Here is a 23939-nt window from a genome sequence, read left to right as displayed (position 1 = left end):
GACACAAACTAATGCCAGCCCCCCCCCACCCGGAGCAATCAGCTGGCTGGCAATGGATGAATCCGCAGCACTTCCCAACACACTGTGCAAAACACACATGAACCCGGCACTTGGGAGATTTCCTCGTCTGATTGCTTTGTTCGCCCTCATGAATAAATCAGATGCAGGAAGAAGAATATTCTGAAGCGGATTCCTCGGTGGTGGAATTTCAAACTGGCACATCTCGTGTCGCCGTTTAGGGGCGCTTTGATGCCAGCTGTAGTGTCGGTGATCTTGCTAATTGCAAATATAACGGGTCTCCGGGAGCAGCAGGTGGAGAGAAACTGCAGGCGGCTTCCCTTACGGTCATCAGGTGTTCCTCGGCATGCTGAAGAAAAGGACGCTGAGAACAGGCATGAAGACGGCAGGAGGAATATTTGGGGCTCTGGTCGTGCGTCGCCGGTTTTGACACCGGCCCTAACGAGCCTCAGGGCCATCATTTCTGAGCCTCTCGTCACCATGGCAACAGATGTAAGCAGCAAGGGAGGTCGAAACGTGTCTGTGTGTCTGTGTGTGTGTATATATAGAGGAAAAAAAGCCCCAGATACCATACACTACCACAATACACTTCCTCACTTCCGTCAAACATCAATGGCTAGCGAGACATTACACGCAACGCATTTCCCCCACATGGATCCTCCGAGCAGTGACATGAAAGGGAGAACTCTGCAAACCTGTCGGTACGAGCTCGTTAGAGAAGGCTAATTGAAGCCGGGGTCCAGAACGGCGATTAAATAGCAATGGCCGGGGTTATTTTGATGCTCCGCCACACATGAGCTGGTCTCGCTGCCGCGGGGGAGGCGGGGAGAACACGAGGCTGCGGCCCGAGTTCAGCTACTTTGCTGCAAAGCCAAGAAAGTGTCTCCCTCCTCACCTGAGATCCCACTTCCCGAGGAGGCATCGAAGACGGCAAGAAGTTGGCCAATTAACACGGAATAATTACATACATCTGCTTCTGAGGAGTTGAAAAGCAAATCCCCCCCCCGACGTCTAGAAATATTCGTATTTAGTGCGAGCGTGTGAGGCAAACTGCAAAGCTTGGGTCTGAAAAATGAATATTTATCAGTCCCTCTGCTCTCTCTGACACATGATGTACGCAGCCTAAAGTAGTTCAAATAAAAGCACAACAGCTACGTAAACTATGCACACTTTGCTGGTGAACAAAGATGTTTTCCTTTGTATTTGATCCGAGAAGGAAGAAAGATCTCTGAAGGTCGGAGCAAAGCTGCACAGAGGGAAAAAAGACGATATCTTCATCAAAGGTCAGTGATGTTCAGGGTGACAGGAAGTCATCTAATGGCAGCATTGAGGCCATCTTCCAACAGATCCAGATGTTTATAATAATGTCCAGATCAGAGTTTGTTTTGTTCCGTTATGCCTTTCATTTCAGTGTCTATACCAACAGTTGCTGCTTTGAAGAATAAAGACTACATTAGCGGACTGCGTGTCTCATTCTCGCTACAATTGACTGACAAAAAGATTGACAGGAAAGACGCAAAAAAAGGCAATTCCGTGAAACGTTAGCGCTCATTCCTGTGTTCATTCTCACACCAGAGAACTGTGATCACACTGAGAGAAAATACGACAGTGTGTTTAATAAGACTATGTTAGCTCATCCGTCAAAATGATTCCACGGTGTCATTGTTCAGTTGCAGTGCGCAGCAGAGACTGTATCGTATAGATAAAAAAATATTATATTAAAACTGTCCGTCAAAAACAAACGCATGTAAAAACAGGAACCCATGAAAACTGCCATCAACAGGAGAATAACACAACAATGAGATTAGCTGTCTTTAAGAACCAATCATCTGTTCTGAAGATTATGTGAAACGATGTCATTATTTCAAACCGAAGATGATAAAACCCTCCAGTCTTATATACGTCCAGGCCCTTTACTTTGAATCAGCGCTGTATGATGTTGCCGTTTGCATACTAACTCATTCAGTACATACTGCCTTTGAAGAAGGCGAGAAGCTGACATAGTTGCAGCGGATGGCTGCTGCCTTCAAACAGGTAAAGACCGACCTTTCACAGTCTACCGCGACTGCCTTCGTGGAATTCTAGCGATCAGGAGAAAAAAAAGTAATTGGATTGTGACACCACTAGATTAATGGCGCTTCTGCTGTGTTGAGTAAGGCACGGTGGGAAATGATGGGGCAGACATGAGAATAATGGAAAGAAATATGTTTATTCATGCGTTTTGTTGTTTCCGCAGCGTAACGCTTGAGTCATCCGCTGTGCTGTCACCCCCCCCCTCACCGTTATTAGGAGTTTTCAACGCTAATGCTGTTTTCCTGTCTTGCGTGTACATTTCTTTGCGTAATCTGTAATATACTAACCGACAGTCTGACAAAATGTGTTAAGCAACATGATTCGGCACATCAACACGACATCAATTCAATGTTCCGTCGTCTGTTTTTTTTAAGTACGACTGAGATAACGCTGTGATACATTAACAAATCAATTCCACCGAAAATGCATTTTAAGATCGCCCAGACTTGTTTTCCAGTGTAGTTTTCTTGCAACACAATTCAAGAGACAGATAGAAGACAAGGCTTTGAGTCACCTGATTGAAATCGGTACTTAACTACTGACCTACCACAACATCCCAAGGATATACAAAGTAATATAAATATATTTCTATGATTGAAAAGTTTTAGTGTCGCCCACAGCCGGCGAGCATATCTCCATACAACTTAAACGCGACCCCCTTAACTCCGTCCGCGTGCATATTTGGGGATTTTTTTTTTTTACAGCATGAATGCAAAAGTCATCTCTGCCTCTGGAGACCATAACTCTGCAAGAATCATCTCATGTCTGTGCAGCCTTTGTAGGACGAAGACAGCTCAAATTATCGTGGCCATCTGACTCCTATCTGGGTCTGTTTGCACTCATCACAATCAGCCAGAGAGGGACCCCTATGGTGCCCCCCTACTGCTGAAGACCCTTGAAGGGGAGCAGGAATGCCACCCACCAGTTAGAAGCCCTGGTATTTTCTTGAGAAAGGGTCAATGGGGTCTTTTTATTTTTTATTTTAGGGCCTTAAAAAAAATGGCCTTAAAAAAACAGATAAACACACACACACACAAACAAAATGTGTGGATCAACTTTAGTCCTCCATCCGTGGAAAAACAATCAGCACTACTGTGTGAGAGTTTAGGCCAAAGGTTGAGGTCCAAATTGTAGGAGATCAGTTCGGGTTACGGGTTAGCAATTTAGTGGATGAACCAAAGAGCCGGCTGTGTTGACGCAGTGACGGCGAACAAAAGATGTACACTGAAACCAGGTCAGATTTCCATTCCTTGTTTCAGGTCTGAAAGCACCGCTCTTCGCCTGGGAAGTTAACAACTATCAGCCCACAACAAATGCATCTGAAACTGAAAATACATCTGAAAAAAAAAAAGAAGTGTCACAAACGTTGCGGTTTCTGTCGTGGCGGTTTGGCAGCCAGCACACACACGTGGTGGTGATGGTGACAATTGTTTCATTTCCCAAAGCCTCCTTGCTGTGAATTTGCTAAACGCTGTGCAAAGTTTGAGTGGTTGTATTCCAAAAACATTTAGCTTGAGCCTTGTGTGAAGCAGACTGTGCCTAATATGTCCTGCAGTGCTGCAGTCAATCTGCTGGTGTGTTACGGCCCTGGAAGTGTTGTGCTTGTTCCTCGGAAGCCGATACACTGGTACGTTCCCTCAGTGGGATTACTCGCTCTGCATACCCAAATAAGGCAAGAGCTCCCCCGTTCGTCCGTCTGACGTTCTCAGACGTGAAGCGCAGTAACTGGAAGGGTCAGACAGCCTGCGGATCTCTCCAGATTCTCGGAACAGTGGAAAGTTGCTCTGCCACTCGTGATGTCTGCCTTTTATCTCACTCTGGTTTGGGCTAATGTTCAGCTGGGGGGGGGGGATGGGATGGGGGGGTGGGGGGATGGGCCGTAGGAGGAGAGAGCCATTAGGAGGAAGTGGTCGGAGGAAATAAAGAGGTAGTGGGAGTGACGAGGGCTGTGGCTTTTAAGAAACCATTTTATAAACATAGAGAGTCGGCGCAATAACACTGAGATGGTGGAGTGAGAGAAAGAGATGGCAGCAGCAGAATGTGCCGTTTCATTACGGTAGATACATGTGATGGTTGAGACATGAAGCGACAATGGTTATTTAGTCTGGGGCAGTAAAAAAAAAAGAAAAAAAAAAAGGAGAGTGATTGATGTTCACACCTCAGCACCGAGAAGTGCAGTAAAAATGACTACTTTTGCAGACCGGTGGCTGTCAGGTCCTGTTAAATAAATCAAGACGGATGAAGAGTGAGACTTTGAGGCTGGAATGTCCCTCACAGGGTGTGGGCTCTGTGCAAAGAGGTGCAAATGATTCACAGAGTCCAGCGAGGAGTTAGCAGCGGACTCAGGAACTCAGTGGGAGATCTGTGTAAGGGCTCGAGTTCTACCAACGCGGCCATGTGTGATCTCATCAAGGGAGAGGACCACAAACAAGCTGCTTGCACTTTCATTTTATGCCTTTGCGTTGGAAGGGGAATGAAAGCGTGGCTTGTAGCAAAAAAGCCCACACTGTTCTTTGCAGTCCGACAACAAAGCCACTGTGGAACCAGGACGCCTTCAAGCAGGCCTGTGCCGAACCCCCTGCTGATATCAATCCACTATGGCAAGAGGTTAGAAGAATGCGTGGAGCAGGAGTACAGTAATCTGATTACAAAAAACGGTGAATGCAATGAATTAGATACTGTATAGTTACAGTTCAGATTTACAGTTTAGATTAGAAACGCATAAAATAACGTGTTAATCAGGCAGAAGGATCTTTGAAGGGAAAACAGCAGACTGCACACTTACACTCACAAGTCTTTTAATATAGAACTCACAAACAGACGTCTTTGTTCATACCCCCCATCACTCCAATTATGACACTTCTTCTGGCAGCGTCATATTTGACTTTCAATTAACGATATACATACTGTGGGGGGTGGGGGGGGGGTCAGAGCTATCGTGAATTCTCCGCCGCAATTCAGCAGCTAATTGCGCGTGCCGCGTCGGCGGTCTCTTACCTTCGCAGCGCCGATTTGCTCCTTCCGAAATTTTTCCAGGGGAGTAATCAACACATCATCAGCGTTCTGAATCTGAAATGAGAAATAAGAAGAAAAAAAAATGTCAGACAAATGTCAGACAGTGATGTGATCTGACTAATTGTAACCTTCCGAACAATTCAAAACCACTTGTGGACCTGACAGATATCACAATTTTCTTTTTTTTTTAATCTAGTAGTCATTCAATTTTATTACAATGGTCTTGCTTCACCAATGTGCCAGAAGGTGTATGGCACACAGGAAATTATAGCCCCGAGAATTATCCAGCCCGATGTCAAATACAGATGCATTGAGTCCAAACACAAGTGGAGGATAGAGCAATCACATTGACAATGAACAACGTGCTGCTGTGAGGTGCCCAGAATGAGCACGGCAGAGATAAGAGATAGAGTACTCAACAATGGTTCTGTGCGACAGAAGAAAATGGAGCCCCTTTATGTGAGCTGTGAAGCACCGGCGTCGTCAGACCTCGCTGAATTATGACACGGCACAGCAGATGAGGGAGCTCTGCAACTGCAGCCTGCAATGCATTTAAATGTTTGAAGTACGTCCTCACATGTTGGCGACCTCTCCCTTCTTGACTGGAGTGAAAAAAAAAAAATAAAGGTCTCTCCTGGAGCCTCCACCTTCTCATTCCAGACAGAAACAGATTATGGGAGATATATCGCGCCAATTACAGTCTGCGCCCAATCCTTTGAGAGTGAGGGTTTCGGGAAAAGGTGCCATTAAAGGTGCTTCTGAATTTCCCCCGAAGATGGGCTTTCAGCCACTGAGATCAGATGACATCAGACCGGCTGGGGCTGCTCTACGGGAGGCACCGTCACAAGCGACAACGGCTCTTTGGTTGATTTAAGGTGTTATTCTGTGTGCTGAGTGCATGTGATAAACTAAAAAGGGCTGAGCTCCATAATACATCTATGATACCAGCACTAATTTAGAGGTGTCGGCTCAGACGGACTGTCAGCTTTCCCGGCTACAGTCCTCTGAACACACACACCGTCTCGGGATAGAGTTTTTGTTTTGAGCCATTAATCACGGCGCATTTTCTTTGTCCCAAAATAACCCCGTCAGCTCCATCACCCAACCAGAACGAGTGGCTTCAAAAGGAAGCTACGATCTCTCTGAAGCCCGCCATGTCTCCATCTCCATCTCACATGCAGTGTTGTGGGATGTCGTGAGCTTCTTGTAGTGTAAACTCCTAGCTTTGGTGTGATAATTGTACTTTAATTACACCGTGGTATTTTGTGGTCCTTCAAATATAGACGTTTCACACATTCCGATTATGGTGGTTACACTGTTTACAATTGCAAATATTTTCGCTCTAGTGCTGTACACTACATTTACTCTATAGGGAGCAGTAAACTGAGATTTCACACATCATGAATCATCGTTCTGCGCCATCACTGAAGGGTGCAATGTTGCATAATGATCATGTGGACATTGAGAGAAGGCCAAGAATTGAGCAAAAAGTAGTTCACAAGCAAACTGGTTTTTGTTCCATTTTGGTCATTTTGATCAGACATACATTTAAAAACAAATGAACAAAAAACTAAAGTGTTAGGTGAGTAAAGTCAAATCCTGCTGAAATGATTCATTGATTCATTTAATTGTGATAACTGTCGTCCATCAAGTAGAAACACCAAAAACATTTTGTTTCATATCACTGTATTGTATTCATGGTTTTATTGTCTGTTGGTCACTTAATATTTTTAGTCTTCGCAACTTTTGACAACTACAGAATAGTCATTGGACTAATAATTAACAAGAAAAGCGCACTCAGCAGAGTGTTCCCCTCGCAAACAAAGAAGAGTTGAATCTCAATTGTCCCTCCCGGCTCCCGTACAGTCAAGATGGTGGCGAATATAACAAAAACTGGGCTCTTGTATCGTGCCTAACTTTGGTAGATCATACCATATCGGTTATGGAATTGATCTGCAGATGCTCTGGTTCAAAATGAGACAAAACCTTTCTATGGATGAGCGACGACAAAGGCCAAAAAGTGTCCGGCAACAGACCGGGTAAGGCTCGTTTTTAGCCAGAAATGCATTTTGCTACTGAAGCACATGGGGATCACTTGCGGTTAAGAGGAGTGGGGAGTCAGCAGTCAAAGACGATATCAAACAATCAATACAAAATAGTGAATCACCACAACCACAAGAGGTCTGTGAGTACAGTCATAAATGATCACACAAAAATATCTGGCTGATGGGTCCAGTAGTATGCGAGATCAGCCGTGGACGGACGGGCAGATACACAAACGCACGGCTGATCTCCCCACCGGGATGAATTAATTAACTAATTAACAATTAGTTACCGTAGAAAGTGTTAATTAGAACAAAATCTGCAGAGTGCGTCTTCGATGACTTAAAGGATGACGCTCTCTGCTCACACTGATTATAACTTAAGATGAGGTCACATGCAAGATGAAGCACAAAAGAGGAAAGAATTTCAAAAGAACTATGAAGAAAAATATATTTGATGAAATATATGAAATATGAAATTATTCGGGGTTGTGTTTAAATTGGGACGCCACCAAGTGTCCCAATGAAAGGAACATCAACTTTAACCTTTGCTTACCTTTGCTTCTTGTTAAAAATGTGAATGCAATATTGCAGAAATGACTTCACCTCCAACACAATACAACCTGTATTATTGGCTGTCGCAAGATGGGGTTAAAAAAAGACAATAAACCAAGGCAATGTGGTTACAAGTGACGCTCCATTAGGAGCGTGGAGGGCATTTGACGGTCATCAAATCTAGCGGGTATAATCCTCCCATATAGTCGTATCGAAGTCATCTTGCTATCTACTGTGTCAACAGCCAGAATCATACTACTCTGCACAGTGATAATGTAATTCCCTCCGTCTTGTGTCCCATGCTTTCAGTCTAATTGAGCCTGCAGCGTTACCGTGCTTTAAATGTAGATTTCCAATACCACGCCGTACTTTTTCTCATTTTCAGTTCAATTGACAGGCTGATTAAATACACACAACACTGAAAGCCTCAGGGATTATGATCTAATATTTAGAATTGAATGAAAGCAAGTTAGTTCAATTATTTCAGAATGTTACCGGTACCTGAAATCTGCATGCGCAACATTTGGATGTTTCAGGACCACGATCAGGCTTAAACTTACACTTTAACTTTAAATTGTTCATTTCAAATGGATTAACAGCACAGTGCTGGTCGGGGCACATCACATCCAAACGCAGACAAAAGACATCAGCAATCAGCATGACAAGATTCAAGAGGCTCAAGATTTCAGATCACTTAATTTCCAATAAGCCCATTCAGATTCGTATATTCAAAGAGACCAACTTATTCAAGACTCAATGGATCATTTCAAACCGGCATTGTGCCGAACGCCCTCAGCAACCGCATCTCTAAACAGGATTTAATCCATATGAGCGAGCACAGTGTGCTGCTTGAAAGGATGCAATAGTGCTCAGCAATTTCAATCCAAGATATGGGGAAGGAATGTCAATGTGCTATATTCCCCTTGCTCCTTGCTCTTGCCCGTCCAAATATCAAGTGTCGCTCCGAGGTTAACTTGCGGAGACAGATCAGGGTGACACCGAGGCCAAGTCAAATTTAATCGTGAAACGTGTGCTAATCGAGATTTCCCTTTTGATATCTTTAGGATTAGTTTGAATGTGAATATCTACTCCAAACCGTCTGGAAAAACAACTCGTCGTCTCTGCCTCCGTCTATCCGTGAGAAATGCACCGATGTGTGTGTTGAACCTGTTTTTTTCACAGCTTTTCCAACACATTCGGTACATACAGCGTCTCTTCACATCTGCCTCGCAGAGGAGCCTACAGATAACCGTCGCCCAGGTGATCAGTTTATCACTTCAGGGGCTCACAAAGCGCTGCAAGGACAGAATCATGGTGTGTGTTCTGGAAATGTGGACACTGTATACAATCATATTGTGTTTCAGATCTATTGGAAATGGCCTCTGAGTGCACACACTAGGTTGTACGTGTCAAGATTCATTCCGGGGGATGCGTTTGTGCAATCCCGTTCTTATACGCCTATAGGTTTTAATCATCATAGCGTTTAACTGTGAACGGCTCCGCCTCACTGGGTACAGTATGTAAGTCTATAACTGGGTAGTAAATAACTTTTATAGGCTTTTTGCCCGTTCTGTTTTGACAATGTCCACACAATGAAAAGTCAGCTTAATGCATCTAAAGCCCTGCTGCCTTACTGCAAATCAACTGAATCTCTTTCTATATGCACACACACACACACACACACACACACACACACACACACACACACACACAGTCCTGCTATTTTTTGCTGGTTGAAGAGGCGTCATAAAAGCTTGCTTGGTCAACATGCTGCTGCATTCAAATGAAAAATAACTTTTTTTTTTTTTTTTTTTACTGTTTGGCCATTTCACTCTCGCATACAATATCCGAGCAAATGTGAATCCAGGCAGAGTAGAGAGTTCTGGAAAAAGGCAAGTCTGTGTTTTACACTTAAAATCTGCCAACTATGACAATTCAGTATCAGCCAATTGTGATTAACATGAACCAACGCTATATGATTGAATATATCCGATGATTCATTATTATTATTAAATAACAGAAACAGCCATATCATCAAGTCGTTTTGTGTTGGCGTCTGTTGGTTTTGACAAGTAGAGTGAGTAAATGACGTGATGAGGAGTCAAGAGGTTACCAAACACCAATATTTAGCCTCTACAAAGGGGATATTTGTTCTGAATGTGGGCAGCGTTCAGGTGGAGTCAACCTCACACACATCTGCCGTTTGTCGAGGCAGCGAATTTGCCCGTCAAAAGTTCACCTAAGTTTAACTCCACGCGATGCCAAGATGCCAATTTGCTTTGCCAGCTAATGTTTTATTCGCTTACCTTTCACTCGCACAGGTTGCATTCATGCTAAATCAGGCATTGGGGCGATTAGCACAGGACGCTTTTAGATTCATTTGTGTGACGCAATGCTGCTAGTACGCAGGGTCCTACGAGTCTGTCAGCATCGACACACATTTACTGTCAAAATGGGATGCGAGGCCAATCCACACAGTGGGTTTCAAACTGGCACACAAGGACAAATTGAGTGACTGCACTTGGAACATCACGTCACACTGAGTGTGAGTCTTCTTCTCATGGTCGTCTGCTGGTCTGATCGCAGGTTACGTGATCGGTCACCACAGTGTGCATTTTTCCAAAATTCTGTTTCAACTTTTCACAGCTGCGTCTATTTTCCGAGGCATCCCCTGCGATCCCCACCGTCGCAGCCTAAACGCTCTACCCATATTCAAATGAATGGGAGGATTGGGGGTTTTTGCCAAAGAATGGAAGTGAATGCAAGTATTCACCGAAGTTTGACCGTGCCCTAAATCTGATGTTGTTAACAAGCTATTGAACATGGAACAGTGGGAAACACCGGTCATGTAATTCTGTCCATCTGCTTTTGATTAATCAAGAATATTGAGGCACGATGAAGACGTCTCCAGGTGATAAAGACGTATTTAATTAAGCACACTGAAAGTCTTCCCTCTTGGAAGGGATTACATTCCCATGCGAGGTCCTGACCTCCGCTTAGCTGTCGCGTGTGAACGATCGACTGAAGACTTTGACATTGAAACGCAGCAGATTTGAATGTACAATGTCGCTTTATTAGGTGTGAGATCCAGCACTGAGAGCACAGCGTAGCCGAGGAATGTTAATGAGCGCTGCCGGTAGAGCTTCAGAGGACTGCGGCTGTGTTTTCCTTCTGTGCGAAAGACTGAGTCGGAGTGCCGGACATCTGCACTTCTTTGTGAGTCGTATTCCAGCTAATGATAGCCAGCGGCGTCAAATAAAAGGACCGGCATCACTCGCACCAATAATCCCAATGACAGCGGCGGCGACCAAAAGGAATTAGCCGAACTCATTAAAGGAGGTGTGAGCAAAGACCCCATAACATGATTAATGTGTTGAATGCATTATAAACACCACTGCCCTCGTCATCTCGACGTCCCATTTCATGCTGACGCTGTGACCTTTATGCTAGCTCAGTCACTTCTGTCTGCAGATTGTTTTGGAGTGGTGTGTGTGTGTGTGATGGTGTGTGTGTGTGTGTGTGTGTGTGTGTGTGTGTGTGTGTGTGTGTGTGTGTGTGTGTGTGTGATGGTGTGTGTGTGTGTGTGTGTGTGATGGTGTGTGTGATGGTGTGTGTGTGTGTGTGTGTGTGGCTAACAATCTCATTGCAGAGCTAAATCTTTATCTGGTGCAGCACTGGCACCTGCGGCAAAGCTGGAAAAAAGAAAAGTCAGCCTCCCCTTACTTTTTATGAACTATGAAATAAAAACAGACCTGCAGACGGAGGCGCAGAGCGAGAGTGGATGTGACACATTTGCTCCACACATTTCATCACAGAGTCAGCTGCTAAGCAAGGATACGAGGCAGCCGCTGAAAGGGAGACAGTAGCTGGTTGCTGGCTCCCGTGAGGATTTTCTGTTGTTTGCTTTGAGTACAGTTTGTTTGCCTGTGATGTGTCCTAATGCTTTTTTGATTCCAGAGTTCGGAGGCTGCTTGTGTGTGCGTGCTTATCGGCTTTCTCCAAATGAAGGGCCGTGCTAAGAGAACCAAGTGCCGCTTTTGCAACACTTTTACAACACGTATAAAATCAACTTAAAAAACAACAACAGTATTGTCATGCATGTACGCAGTGAAATTCAGCTGTTGTTATATTGGGAAGCTACTATAGAGCAGCCGGGGAGCAGTGTAAGTCTAGTGGTGCCTTGCTCAAGGGCAACTGTTTTTAATCCTCTGTATATGTATGTTACACATTGCCAAAAAGCAGTTTGTATCCTTGTCGTCTAACAGTGAGGCGGTTGTTATTCGGAGAAGAAACAGCTTGAAACGCATCACAGGACCTCGGCGGGGGGAAAGAGACAGAAGCTTAAAAATAGTGCTATTATTCACTCGTGATAACTGTGTGTCAAAAAGGGAAGCTTCGCCGTCAGTCAGGTGTGTGAGTGGGCCAAAGATTATGTTTGCAGAAAAGTACAGTTGTTCCCACGCTGCAGTCCCGGTGCACCGAAACTAAATATTTTACAACTGCGACCCAACTGTCGTCATAAAAAATTCAATTGGACCCTAAAATAATGGAGTTAGCTGTCAGGAAGTGAGTAAAGCTGGCAGTTTACAGAGAACCCTGAGTGAGAGGGACAATTTGTCATCTGAAGTTACATAGATATTCAAGCACCATATGTCATGTATTAATTGATGTATGCCCGGTGAAAAGAGAGGGTCGCCATGGCATTGTTGGATCCAGTCTCTCCTTAGCAGAGATGAGCAGCGGGGGGGGGGATACATCATTTCAGCAAACAGCTCTTTTAGTGACTTGTCTAAACGCCTTCTTTGCTCCTCCACACGCTCCAGACTTGACTGTTCCCATCAGAAGAGAACGCGCTTTCCACCGGGGGAAATCTGCGACCTTGCTCGACTTGAAGTGACACGAAACGAGCAGAAAGCATGAAGGCGTGGAGAGCGGCGAGAGGAGAAGGAATCACTGCTTCAGAAACAGTGACCTGATGATCTACAACCTGGAACGCAGTCAATGCGGCTCGTTTTGCTGTTGGCCAATATCTGTAAGACGTTTTGTTCTTTGCCCGACGGGCTGATCATTTTCTGCAGATTCCATCTTGATTGAAATGAAGGTGAGAATTGTACGTGACTTAGACTGAGATAAATAGGGGAACAGGTTTTCTCTACCCTTCACTAAGCTGCTAATAAAAAGAAACAGGGAACCTAAATTGCCATAACAAACCCTAAATGTAGTTTCTTGAATCGCATTACATGCAAAACAGCATAAAGGTTACATTTAGTCACTTATTGTAGGACTGAATCTTGCATGACAGCCAGCAATTCTTCTCTCTGTAATCATAGTTTGAATACAGTATACTGCGTCTGTACGTGTTGAAGAAAGAAGCAGATTTGTGTTCAACTTTATGTTTCGACTGTCAGTATAGGTATGTGTATCTATCTACGTATATATGCTCAGGGCGAATAATGATAAACACAGTGCTATCGTGGTGAAGTGAGGTTTATTTAAGCAGCGCGGTGGATCGCACAAAGGCCTGATACAGACAGCTCCAAATACTTCTCTGACTTTGATTAAACAAGTCACCAAGGATGTTGCCGAGAACAATGGCTGCCTTTCTTCCACACTGTTGTTTCAGGGTCAACAGGACATTCCGCACAGTTCACAGCCCGGCGCACAGGTTACCCACAGAGCGGGGTTAGTGTACTGTTAAATCCTGAGAAGAAAAAACGGCAGCACTTTACACCATTTGGTTTCAGTTGCGTGGCAGAGACAAATGATGATGTATAATTGAACGTGTTTAAAGGCCGTCGAAGAAAATGTAAACCAAAAGGAAAACTCTCAACACGGGAAATGAATGCAACGCCGCGCAGCAAACCAGCACTTAAGGGACTGTGAGGGTTTGTTGTTGTTGTTTATCTCATAGAAGAGGAGGAAATGGAGAACAGAATTACAAGATGCACCTCGCACAGATTACTGAGAGGGAAATGAAGATGCTACAGCTTGTTAAATATTGTTTCAAGATGTGAGTGATAGCTCTACAAAACAGAGAGTTTGTCACGCTTTTGATCTAATTTCCTTGTGAGAAATTAGACTCTCAATGAGCTGAGGGTGCAGTGAACACAAAACTACGTCTTCACTTCTCTGCCATACATGACTGGATTTGAGCATTTCATCCAACAGTTCACTTTCAGGAATAATTTGTGAACATGTAACGATCAGTGCTCTCAACCTATGGGAACACTCATCACCCAAATACAGATCGCATTACAAGAGCAGCAGAGGGCATAATAAAAAGCCAAAAATACAGAATCTGACACTATACATGCTATTTTTTAAAATGTACTTTTAATTCAAATTGAACATTGATTCAAGTTTTTATGTCATTTAAACAGCTTTATCTTAAAGCACATGACCGTTTATTAAAATAATACATTTTAATGTGACTGCTCACAAGTCAGATTTACATGACAGTATTTGTATTCTATGAGTTGACATGTAAAAAACACAACACCTGGGTTATTTTTTACCTTCCAAAAAAAACAACAACAACAGGAAAACACTATCTGTTTTCCAGCGCAGCCATGAAAGGCTTCCTCTCAGGGGGATGCGAGCGTCCAAAAGCCACAACATCAGGGCACTGCCCTTCCACTCCTAAATGCCATCCAAGCTCAGCAGTGCTGAACCTTCTCAAGCCATGCAGAACTTGAACCACTTTCACTCTCTTTTTTTTTTTATGCTGCTGAAAGGCTTATCAGCAAGGGAATTATAGGAGAAATCTTCCCTCTTTTTTTTTTTTGTTGTTGTTGTAGAAAAGTCTTCCTGTGGAATAACACACTCGGGGTAGCTGGTGAGCCAATCACAAAGTGCCCGAGCAACAAAAAAAAAAAAAAGATTTCAGGCCTGGCCACCCGCCAAACCAACAGACAATAAAGGGCTTCATGCTTGACAAGGCCAACAGAAATTGGGCCATTGGTGAGAGTCCATCCCGATGCAGCAGAGGCACCTGATACACAGTGTGCTGGTTAACATTCCACTGAGGACAGGAGGCACACAGGTCTCCTCTCCGTCTGCGTATCAGTGACTCTTATCAGTCCGTGTCCTTCTATTTGCAGTGCGTAGATGCAGTGCAGATGTGAAATGGTGGAAATGGAGTTAGCGTGATGGGGCCGGGAATCTGTTTTTTTATTCTCTCTCTCTCTCTCTCTCTCTCTCTCTCTCTCTCTCTCTCTCTCTCTCTCTCTCTCTCTCTCTCTCTCTCTCTCAGGATCAGCTGCTGTGAGTTTAGACCCATTCAGCGTGACGGTGACAAGTATCATTTTCACCAATGTGTGGATACAACTGCGCTATCCGCCGCCATCTCTTTAGCAGCTACAAACCTTACAAATAGAAGCACCATCTGGCAGCCATTGCAGTTTAAGTAGAGCAGAAAGTCGAGCCTCATCTAGTATAATTCACAATATTTCACGATTTGCGGATAGCATCCCTCCCTTAATGAGACAGATTTTGGTGAACATGTGTCGGTTTGAGCTAATTCACTTTCAGCAGACCGACTGCTTTCAAATGACATAAAAAAAACCAAACGAAACCTTCTGGTCATCCGTACTTTCCCCTGCCTGCCTCGCCCGACCAGATGCGCACACTATGACGGCACCGATCAGGGAAACATTTCAGGAATTTCCTCTGTGTGCTCTCTCATGTGACGGTGAGACAGTTTATCATGGAAATGAAAAGGTGCTCGGTGCAAAGCGCCCCCTGACAAATACGATTTTCGTCTTTCATAGCTTGACACTGAACAATATTTGAGCCACTGACAGACAGCCGCATACGTGCGTTTTCTACCTGACAATCACACGTCTGCACATTGTAGTAAGCACGCCGTCATCCCTGCTTTTGCACCGTCGTACAGCTCAATGTGAGACACACACCCACACACAGTGTGCTGTTCGGAGACACCACAACATGCTGCACTGATACAGCTGTCGGAAACCAGCACACAAAGCACTTCAAGATCTGAATTTCACTGTAGAAATACTATACATCCTCAAACTACACGTCGACACAAGTGTCTCCACAAAGGTTCCATTGTAACTCCTCCATTCTCTGCTGTGGCGTTCGCGGAGCTTCACTGCATTTGTTTATGAATGTGATGAACAGCGCGCGGACATGTTGGTGAAACCTATCTCGCTGTATTCTCTTGTTCCTCATGGGCTCGAAACAATTAGTTTGTTGCCACCGACACCTCTTTTGTCGTAAAACGATGAATTATTGAACAGCTGTGGAACAATATATCAGTTGTATATTTGGTGGCATAACATGGACCATTATCCTGGCCTTTACACTTTAAAAAGAGGCTTTTGGTTCGTGGAACAGTGATTTAACGACCGGGGAGCAGAATATAATACGCTCACAATGGCTTTATGGCTACTTTATGATAACTACTGCGTTCCCTTTGCATTCATTCTACAAATGGGTATGATTAAAAGACAAATCTGACATTATTTACTTTTTATGTGGGCATTTACAAACTCCCCCCTGCCTCTCTCTCTCTCTCTTGCTGCTGGTCACAGCAACTGGGGTCACTTCAGCTTACGACTTTATATTCAGGAGTACCTGACACGTCTGGATCTCACACAGGAAGCGTGATTTATCCAAGCCGTTTATCACAGTTCTAGGATGTGTGGAAACGACAGGGTGTAGACTGTAGTTAGGAAGGTCGCTGCCGAGACTTTGCAAAGCTCAGCGGATGTATTTGTAATCTAACAGCTTGTAAAACTCAATAGGACCATGGTACGCTATAGATTATGAATTCAAATTCATACATGTTACTCCTACGGTCTGAGACAGTTCAAACATATAAGTCCACATGAACAACTCTCTCCCAAATACAAAATCCATGTGCTCAAACTCAAGTCTTTGATGTCCTTGAGTATAAAGTGTGATGAACTGCTCCATAGACAGTGAATTGGGAGAGGTGTTTTAAATGACATAGAGAGCACCACAGTAGAATAAATCTCATTTGGGTTCAAAAGAAAACAAACATTCAGCCTCCCACTCTTCACAAATGTTGGTTAAACTTTCTTCGGGCATAGAAATAACATAATTGAATGCTTCATTTAGGCAATGTTCCCCTTTAAGTGAATGCTCGACATCTGGATTCAATCTGGAGGCATATGAACACCGATATTTACAATATATTACTGCATACCTAGATGTTGATGTATTTTAAAAAGTTTATTCCCATTTGAAGTTCAGCTCATACGTGGGGTGAGAAATTCCAAAAGAATAATAGCAAGCCTTGGAATCAAACTACATTAGCATGCAGAGCTGCAGTTTCTGGTGTCCAATAAGGACAATTAATGCAGTTTTTAATGCTGAATTGATATTTATTTTGGCCTGGACTAAATAAAAGAGCTTTTTAATTATTTACGATGGAGCTCAATTCATGCCAAGGTGGCACTGCAGTGAACGCTGTGAATGAAATGGAGACATACAAGTACGCTTGATGGAAGGCACGTCCCTGGCAACCTGCCTAATAATCACTGAGCTTGGCATACACGGCCTGTTTCTGTGAAAACGAGTATCAGCATCTACAGTATCTTATAAAGCAATGTCAACCACAGTTTTACACCACCAAGTGAGGTGCAGCCTAAAGTTCATATGCAGGAGCAGTATAGGAAAAAAAAATAAAAATAAAGGTTGCTTTCACTTCAAAGTGCGCTCCACCTCGGTATCATCTTCTGGAAAACTACATCAAAGAAGCCGTTTACATATGACTTTAGTTACATTGCTGACACTAGTGTCCCAGGAGATTTCAAACATGTGCAAGTGGAGAACAAGCTTCATCGCCAACATGACGATCAACCGGGAGCTCAAAGTGCAGGGATCAGAGCGGCGTTTCTCGCGTATTCCTTGTGATCTGATGAGACAGAAGACTGCGTGCGAGGGTGAAGAGAAAGGAGATGATGCAAAGAGGATGCCTTTCAAGCAAGTAGAGAGGAGATGCAGTACGTGGGGGTTGGGGGTGGAGGGAGTGTGTGTGCTATGAATAGATTTCTACTTATTAAATGTACCACAGCTGAATGAAGCACTGCATCCGATAGCCTCTGTGACTCGTCATCACTGCAAGTTATTGCCATCGCTTTGCAATCGTGCGTTCTCCTCATTTCATTTCTGTGTCCGTCTTTGCTTGTCATCTCGATTTGTTTCTTTGCAATTAAATGGTTTTCTTTGCATTTGTCGTTTTTTCTTTGTTTTCGCACAATGCAAATGCCTTAAACACATAAAGCAGTTGTTTTCCCCTCTTTGTGCCGTGTAGATTCCTGACCCCCAACATATCCACTGTATGCAGTCACCCTTGAGACAAAAGATAAGCTTTTTTTTAAACACAGATCTGCCCTGATCGTCCTCGACAGTCGTCGAACGGCCACCGCAGCACCAGAGAGACAGCGTTACCACCATATGCCGGAGCCTAGTTTGAGTTTTTTTTTTCTCCTTGCTTGAGAAAATATAGCCAAAATATTGCTAGTTCAGACCGACAGGGGTGTCACGCTCTTTGCTTCATCTACAGCAATTAAATCATTTTCGAGGACCAGAGGTTTGAGAAGAGAAATAAAATATGAATTGCTGAACGGTGACTTTACGCTTGTCAAATTGATTAGGATGACACGATATTCCATAAGGCTACTTGGCCTGCATGGAGGTGACCCACATCTTCAAAAGGGCAAATTTAGCTGCACTCTGAATGTCAGGAGGGCCACGCTCACATTTAGTTTGAGTCTTTGTATTAACATCAATAGGACGAGCCTGTATTTTAGCAGCATCTGCTATAAAGCCTCTGCAACGCACAGTCAAGCATAAGGTGCAGTGTATCTGCGCTTCACGTGGAAATGGTGAAAAGCTTTAGCAGTTTAAAATCCCGATACTCTGATGTTCTTAGAATTACCTTAAATGTGTGTTTGTCCTCAAAAGCCTCCCCATTTGAAGTGTTATTCCAAACTAAGTCTTTTCAGTATCTAACCTCGCTCCCCCATCCCTGCATGAAACGGTGGCTGTTAAAAGTCTGCTCCTTTGCGGAGAGCTGAGTCCTAATGGAAGAAGGCCTGGGCTGTTATAAAACCGAGGACTGCAAACCTGCAGCGGATCTCATTTGCGTATCAGACTTGCTAAATCAGAAGCACAGCTGAAGTGTGTGGACTGAGGTAATTCCTGCCTCCAGGCACTTCTCTGAAATGCAGCACCATCTGAAACGTCTACTTTTGAAAAAAAAAAAACCCGCTAAGTGCCGGCCCCGGGTTTCTTTCTGCACAAACAAGAGCAACACGGTGATGAAGCTGAGGATGTCGTGCAGTGGAGCATAAAGCCGGGAAGCCAAATCACGCCGGGAAAACAGTACACAAAGGGAAATAAACCTATCGCAGTGTTCAAGTAGATCAATGGAGAACAAGGCGTTCCATGTTTTCTGTAGCTGTATTCAGTACCTGTTTTTCTCTCTCAGTTCCTGCTACTGTGACTTTGTGTCCCTTTGAGGAGTTTCGGGGTAATTCCAACCTCATTGTCTTTCCACAGCTGAATAAGGTGACAGAGAATTGATCAGAATACAGCGGCCCTGTCCACATTGGTTTACGGGGGGGAAATGGGAAATGCAGACCGCATTCTTTTCACCAGATGTCTCTACTTCACCCCTGTACAAATTAATACAAATATGACAGCACAAACCAATTTCTGTCAAAATACTTTTTCTTCAAAGAGCGTCAAAGCGAGAAAAGCATGTGCTCTTCCTCTATTTGGTTTTATACGCTTGCAAAAAAAAACCCCTCTATATTATCAAAGAAATGTGCATTCTTACCAAGCGTCTTCTTTCCTCTTCAACAGTGGTCAACAGCTGGGAGAACTCCTTGAATGACTGGGCTGAAACACAAAGAAACATCATTCCCACAACACCATAGTAAAGGTGAAACACTGTACGTTTGGGGTATAACTCATCCTGTGCAATATGTTTACATTTAAATGGGAGTGCACGGGGGGGGGGGGGGGGGGGGGGGGGCACTGTGTTGTGATGTTCAGATGATGGAGAAGGAAATACTCTTTAACACAGTGGCTCAGTCGTTAAAACATCAGATGTTCCTGGCACCCCACAAGCACTGTAGCACGGTGCTAAAATTGTTTATTTGCACTGCGGCTTCGGAGCTTTCGCTGCAACACGTTTTAGAACCTAATAAAATCATACAGCTGTCCAATTTAAAACCAAGACTTGCAGTTAAAAAAAAAAAAAAAAAAAACATACTTCAATTGAATGGAAGCCATTGATTGCGTCTTCCCCCTGCTAGGCTTCACAATATGCTGTCACCACGCAGGAGTGACTGATGTGGCCAAGATGTGTTCGCACCATCTGGGCTGTACAGTACTTCAGTAGCTTATAGTACGTTCTGAGGGGCCAGATGAACGCAGCGCATCGAGACTCATCTGCCGGAAGAGCTGACGGCTCCACACCTTCATCGCGTCCGGCCGTTTAGCAGCGGCCGAGCTGCCTCGCTTGCCAAACGCTGTAACATCATTATCGGCCGAGACGGCCATGCACGGGGAGCCAAATGCATCATCTTGGACATTTCGGACCATTTGCACACCAAAGCTTTTAAAAAAAGGACCAGCGAGCAATGATTTTGTGCCAGTGACCCCGCAGGCAGGCCGGCTGGCCTCCTATTAACGCCGCGAGCTCCTTTATCAACAGCACAAACCTCTCAGGGGGTAAAGGGCACAGCTGGAGCCGCTGATGGGACAAGATTAGACTCAGAAGAAAAAGGAAATGGGAGTCAAAGAGAGGTTACGCCTTGCATATCATTCACTGGTAAATGGAGGGAAGGCAATATACCCGATGAATCACTGGAGGGAATAAAATCCACTACCTCAAGAGTGTGGACGAAATCAATAAATAAAGAGAGACTGTACATGTACAGCGTTTTTCTGCATAATTATACGATTTTTCCTGTGATCAATTTCATGGATTTGAACGCCTTTCTGCCCGATCTAACCCTCACCTGACTCTTGGAGACTGCAGGACTGACCTTCTGAGAGAAGGGCATGTAACTTCTCTAAAAATCTAAATTTCTATAGCCACATCAATCTTTTTGGCCCAATCGATTCCTGGATAACTGGCGAGGAATGTGAATGTCACTGCAGGAAGTCGAAGAGCGAAATCAATAAAAGGTCAGGTGAGCACGTCTGGCGGCATCACGCAGGCTCTCAGTGTTGGGAGCATCAAAGTGATCTGTACCAAAAACCGCATCAAGATCACGGCTGGCATTCAGGCAAGGGTCCAGCTATGTCAGTCAGAAAGCTCGCTGTCATTGATGACTAGATTGATTGTTTCATTTTTCCCCCCTCTCAAACTGTAATCATGGCCTTTCCTGTCCGAGATGGTGAGTGAACACGGCAGTGTAGCTTCGAGTGTGAGGAAATCATTTCGCTTTATTGAACGCAACGTCTTGCCCAGTAGTTGCACTCAGTGAGATATTTGTGCATGTAAGCAATGACTTTGTGTGCTGTGGATGCAGGAAATGTAAAGTCTTGCAGAATATTACAGGGTGTTTGGTGGTTTTTTTTCACACTCTCAATTTTTTGATTTTGAATGTTATTTGTGCCAATGTTGCATCCCCAAGCGGATTTACGATTGTCTGCATTACACAGTCAATACAACGCTTCCAAACAGACTGTCGTTTTGAGCCACAGGCGCGGCCAAACCACTGGCCTCTCATCGTGCCAGAGGCTTGCACTGTAAATACTGAGCCGGTCCATCTACTAAACAGGTGGGCAGCTAAAAATATCGGCTGTTCAATTTGAGATCGACACCGCTCTTGATCGGGGGCCAGGGACGGCGCGCGTTGTCTCAAATTAAAGCGTGCCCGGTTCTAATGACAGATTGGATTTTGGGTGTGGATTACGCTTATTTTGCAATAAGCGTAATTGGTCTGCCTGTCATGCAGCCTCTTCAGCTTTGGGAGAGAAAAAAAAAAAGGAGGAAAGCGGGACCATTCATTATGCATTCAGATGAACATTACAGCCTCATGTAGAGGAGGTCGATATCCGGTCTAACTCTCACAGATGGACAGTAATTCAGCATTCTCCAGCGCCGCAGAGCAAAGGACTCAAGATGGGGATAATGAGCAGTGCAGGAAAAAAAAAAAAGAAGAAGAGGAAGAAGAAGCCCATTAGAGCCAAAGAGCCCCTCTGCACAGCTGCTTTCATATTCCTGTTGGGAGGCTAGGAGGCTCGCACCTCCATTAATCTCTGACACTGATCACAATTAGTCCCTCTGATCTTTTATAGGCTTGAAAAGATACAGCGGAAGCATCATAAGCAAATCAATAGCATCAATTATGCATGCATCACAGACAACTTTACGATCTATACACAATAGCCAAATCCCATTGCAAGACTTTGCAGCAGTATGCTTGATAATGTCTGAAAACAGCTCCCAATGACTGATAAAGCTCTCCCGCTTTTCCCCCCATTTACTTCTTTTACTTCTGTCCAATTGCTCAAATATAATAATGGCATACTTTGAGCACTTGGTCCTCAGACAGAGGACATTAGCTCTTGAGCGACGTGTAAGCACTGCAGGCGATGGCAAGAATCTCCCAAGAGAATCCTTAGGGAAATGAAAGACAAGGCTCTGATTGAGGTGAACAGCTGACTAATTGGGAAGAGCAGTGAGGGAGGAGTATAAAAGACAGCAAAAAAAATGAGGGACCTGCCCTCCTGGCCAAACTGAGCTTACCAATGTTCACCTCGTCGTCCGTCTCTGCATCCCCGATGCACTCAAACTGGAACTCCTGCAGGGACTGGGAGAACTTCTGGACGGCAGCAGAGAGATCTGGAAAGTCAAAGAGGGTCTGAGCATCACAACGAAACATGAATCACCGAAGACGTGGATAAAAAAAATTGGCAGCAGGGTGATGAGAAAGAAAAACGAGAAAACCCAGCCTCAATATTACAATAACTACAGCATCAACATAGCGGGACTTAAGAAGAGCATTGGCTCGACAATTCCGGGGAGCAGCAGAGCGAGATAATGCACTTTTATGATCTGCTGACTGTCCAGTTCCATGCCCACTGACATTCATACAATAGCAGTTCCGCGAGTCGCTGCAATATCTTTTAAATTTACTTTGTCGCTTGTACATTGATCATAATGCCGACATCTGTCCAGAAAAATTAAGCCCAGCTGAGCTGCCTAACCTTTGTGTCTGAAATGATACAGCACACATCGAGAGTTAAAGACGTTTGGATACTCTCTCTCTCGGCTTGATGTACATCCAGAATTGATTGCATTCCAGGAGCTTAGTTGTGATAAAGTGTTGTCCTAATTTTTGACAGTCGACTTCTTATATTTCCAGTTTTTCAGCGGCCTCGAATTCAAACATTCGCTGGTGATGTCAGCGAAAAAATAGATATCTCTACTTTCTCAGTGGTTCTCCAATTGCAAATTTGCATTTGACAGTTTTGATTATTTTAAATAACCCTAGATAATTCAAGAGTAGCACAGGAGAAATTTTGGTCCATCAGCTTGGCATGTTGAATGGGTCTAAACACTACAGTACCCATGAGCCTTAGCAATCGTTGTTGAAGAGAACAATAAGCCAGAATTGACCAACTGTTCAATGTTCGTAGTGATGAGTCAACCAGAGTGTTACAAGTCCATTCTAGAGTCAGAGGAGTCACAGTCTGTCACCTAAGACTGACGCCTCCGCCTCCGCCAACCAGTCAAGTGGCAGTTTACATCCGTGTCTGTCCAAAATGTCATCGCTTCAACATGATGGCATGCGTGTGAAATTGTCATGACAAGAAAATGGATTATTGCGTTGCGGCCACAAACTCGTTTTGTGATGTCACAGTGACTTTGAGCACCACAATCTCATCAGCTGATCATCGGGCGCATGTTAGTGTGACATTTGAAGAAATTCCCGTGCAGGCGTTCCTGGGATATCGCGCAGGTACGTTTGGACGAACAACCCCGGAACATGAAAACTAAAAAATAATTTCCTGAACCCTGCCCACCCACCAAAAAATAACCCCACTCCACTACATGTCATTAATATTTACCATTGTTCTCAGATTAAACATCCAATTTATTGTGACAACTACTCTTTTTCTTTTATATAGCTAAGTTGTAAGGCTAATTGGCTAACTTTTTTTAAACATTTTCAAAAGTTTATGTGTAGTATCAAAAACTTAAAACTCCCCAATTAGCCA

The 23939-nt window shown here is 44.1% G+C and overlaps 1 protein-coding gene across 2 annotated transcripts in view; it reads right to left on the bottom strand.

Moving 5' to 3' along the window:
- Positions 1 to 23939, bottom strand: part of arhgap42b (Rho GTPase activating protein 42b) — a 55249-nt gene that overhangs the window by 17487 nt on the left and 13823 nt on the right. For both annotated transcript variants that reach the window (XM_079165678.1, XM_079165679.1), the window contains exons 2-4: positions 22465 to 22560; positions 19537 to 19598; positions 5089 to 5160 (exon numbers count right to left, since the gene is read on the bottom strand). In XM_079165678.1, the coding sequence (XP_079021804.1) occupies positions 5089 to 5160; positions 19537 to 19598; positions 22465 to 22560 (230 nt within the window). The remainder of the gene's footprint in view (positions 1 to 5088; positions 5161 to 19536; positions 19599 to 22464; positions 22561 to 23939) is intronic.

This window comes from Pholis gunnellus, assembly GCF_910591455.1.
Source record: "Pholis gunnellus genome assembly, chromosome: 9".
In the NCBI taxonomy this organism is placed as follows: domain Eukaryota; kingdom Metazoa; phylum Chordata; class Actinopteri; order Perciformes; family Pholidae; genus Pholis; species Pholis gunnellus.
The sequence above is the reverse complement of the archived record's forward strand: the minus strand, read 5'-3'. Positions and strand labels throughout refer to the sequence as shown.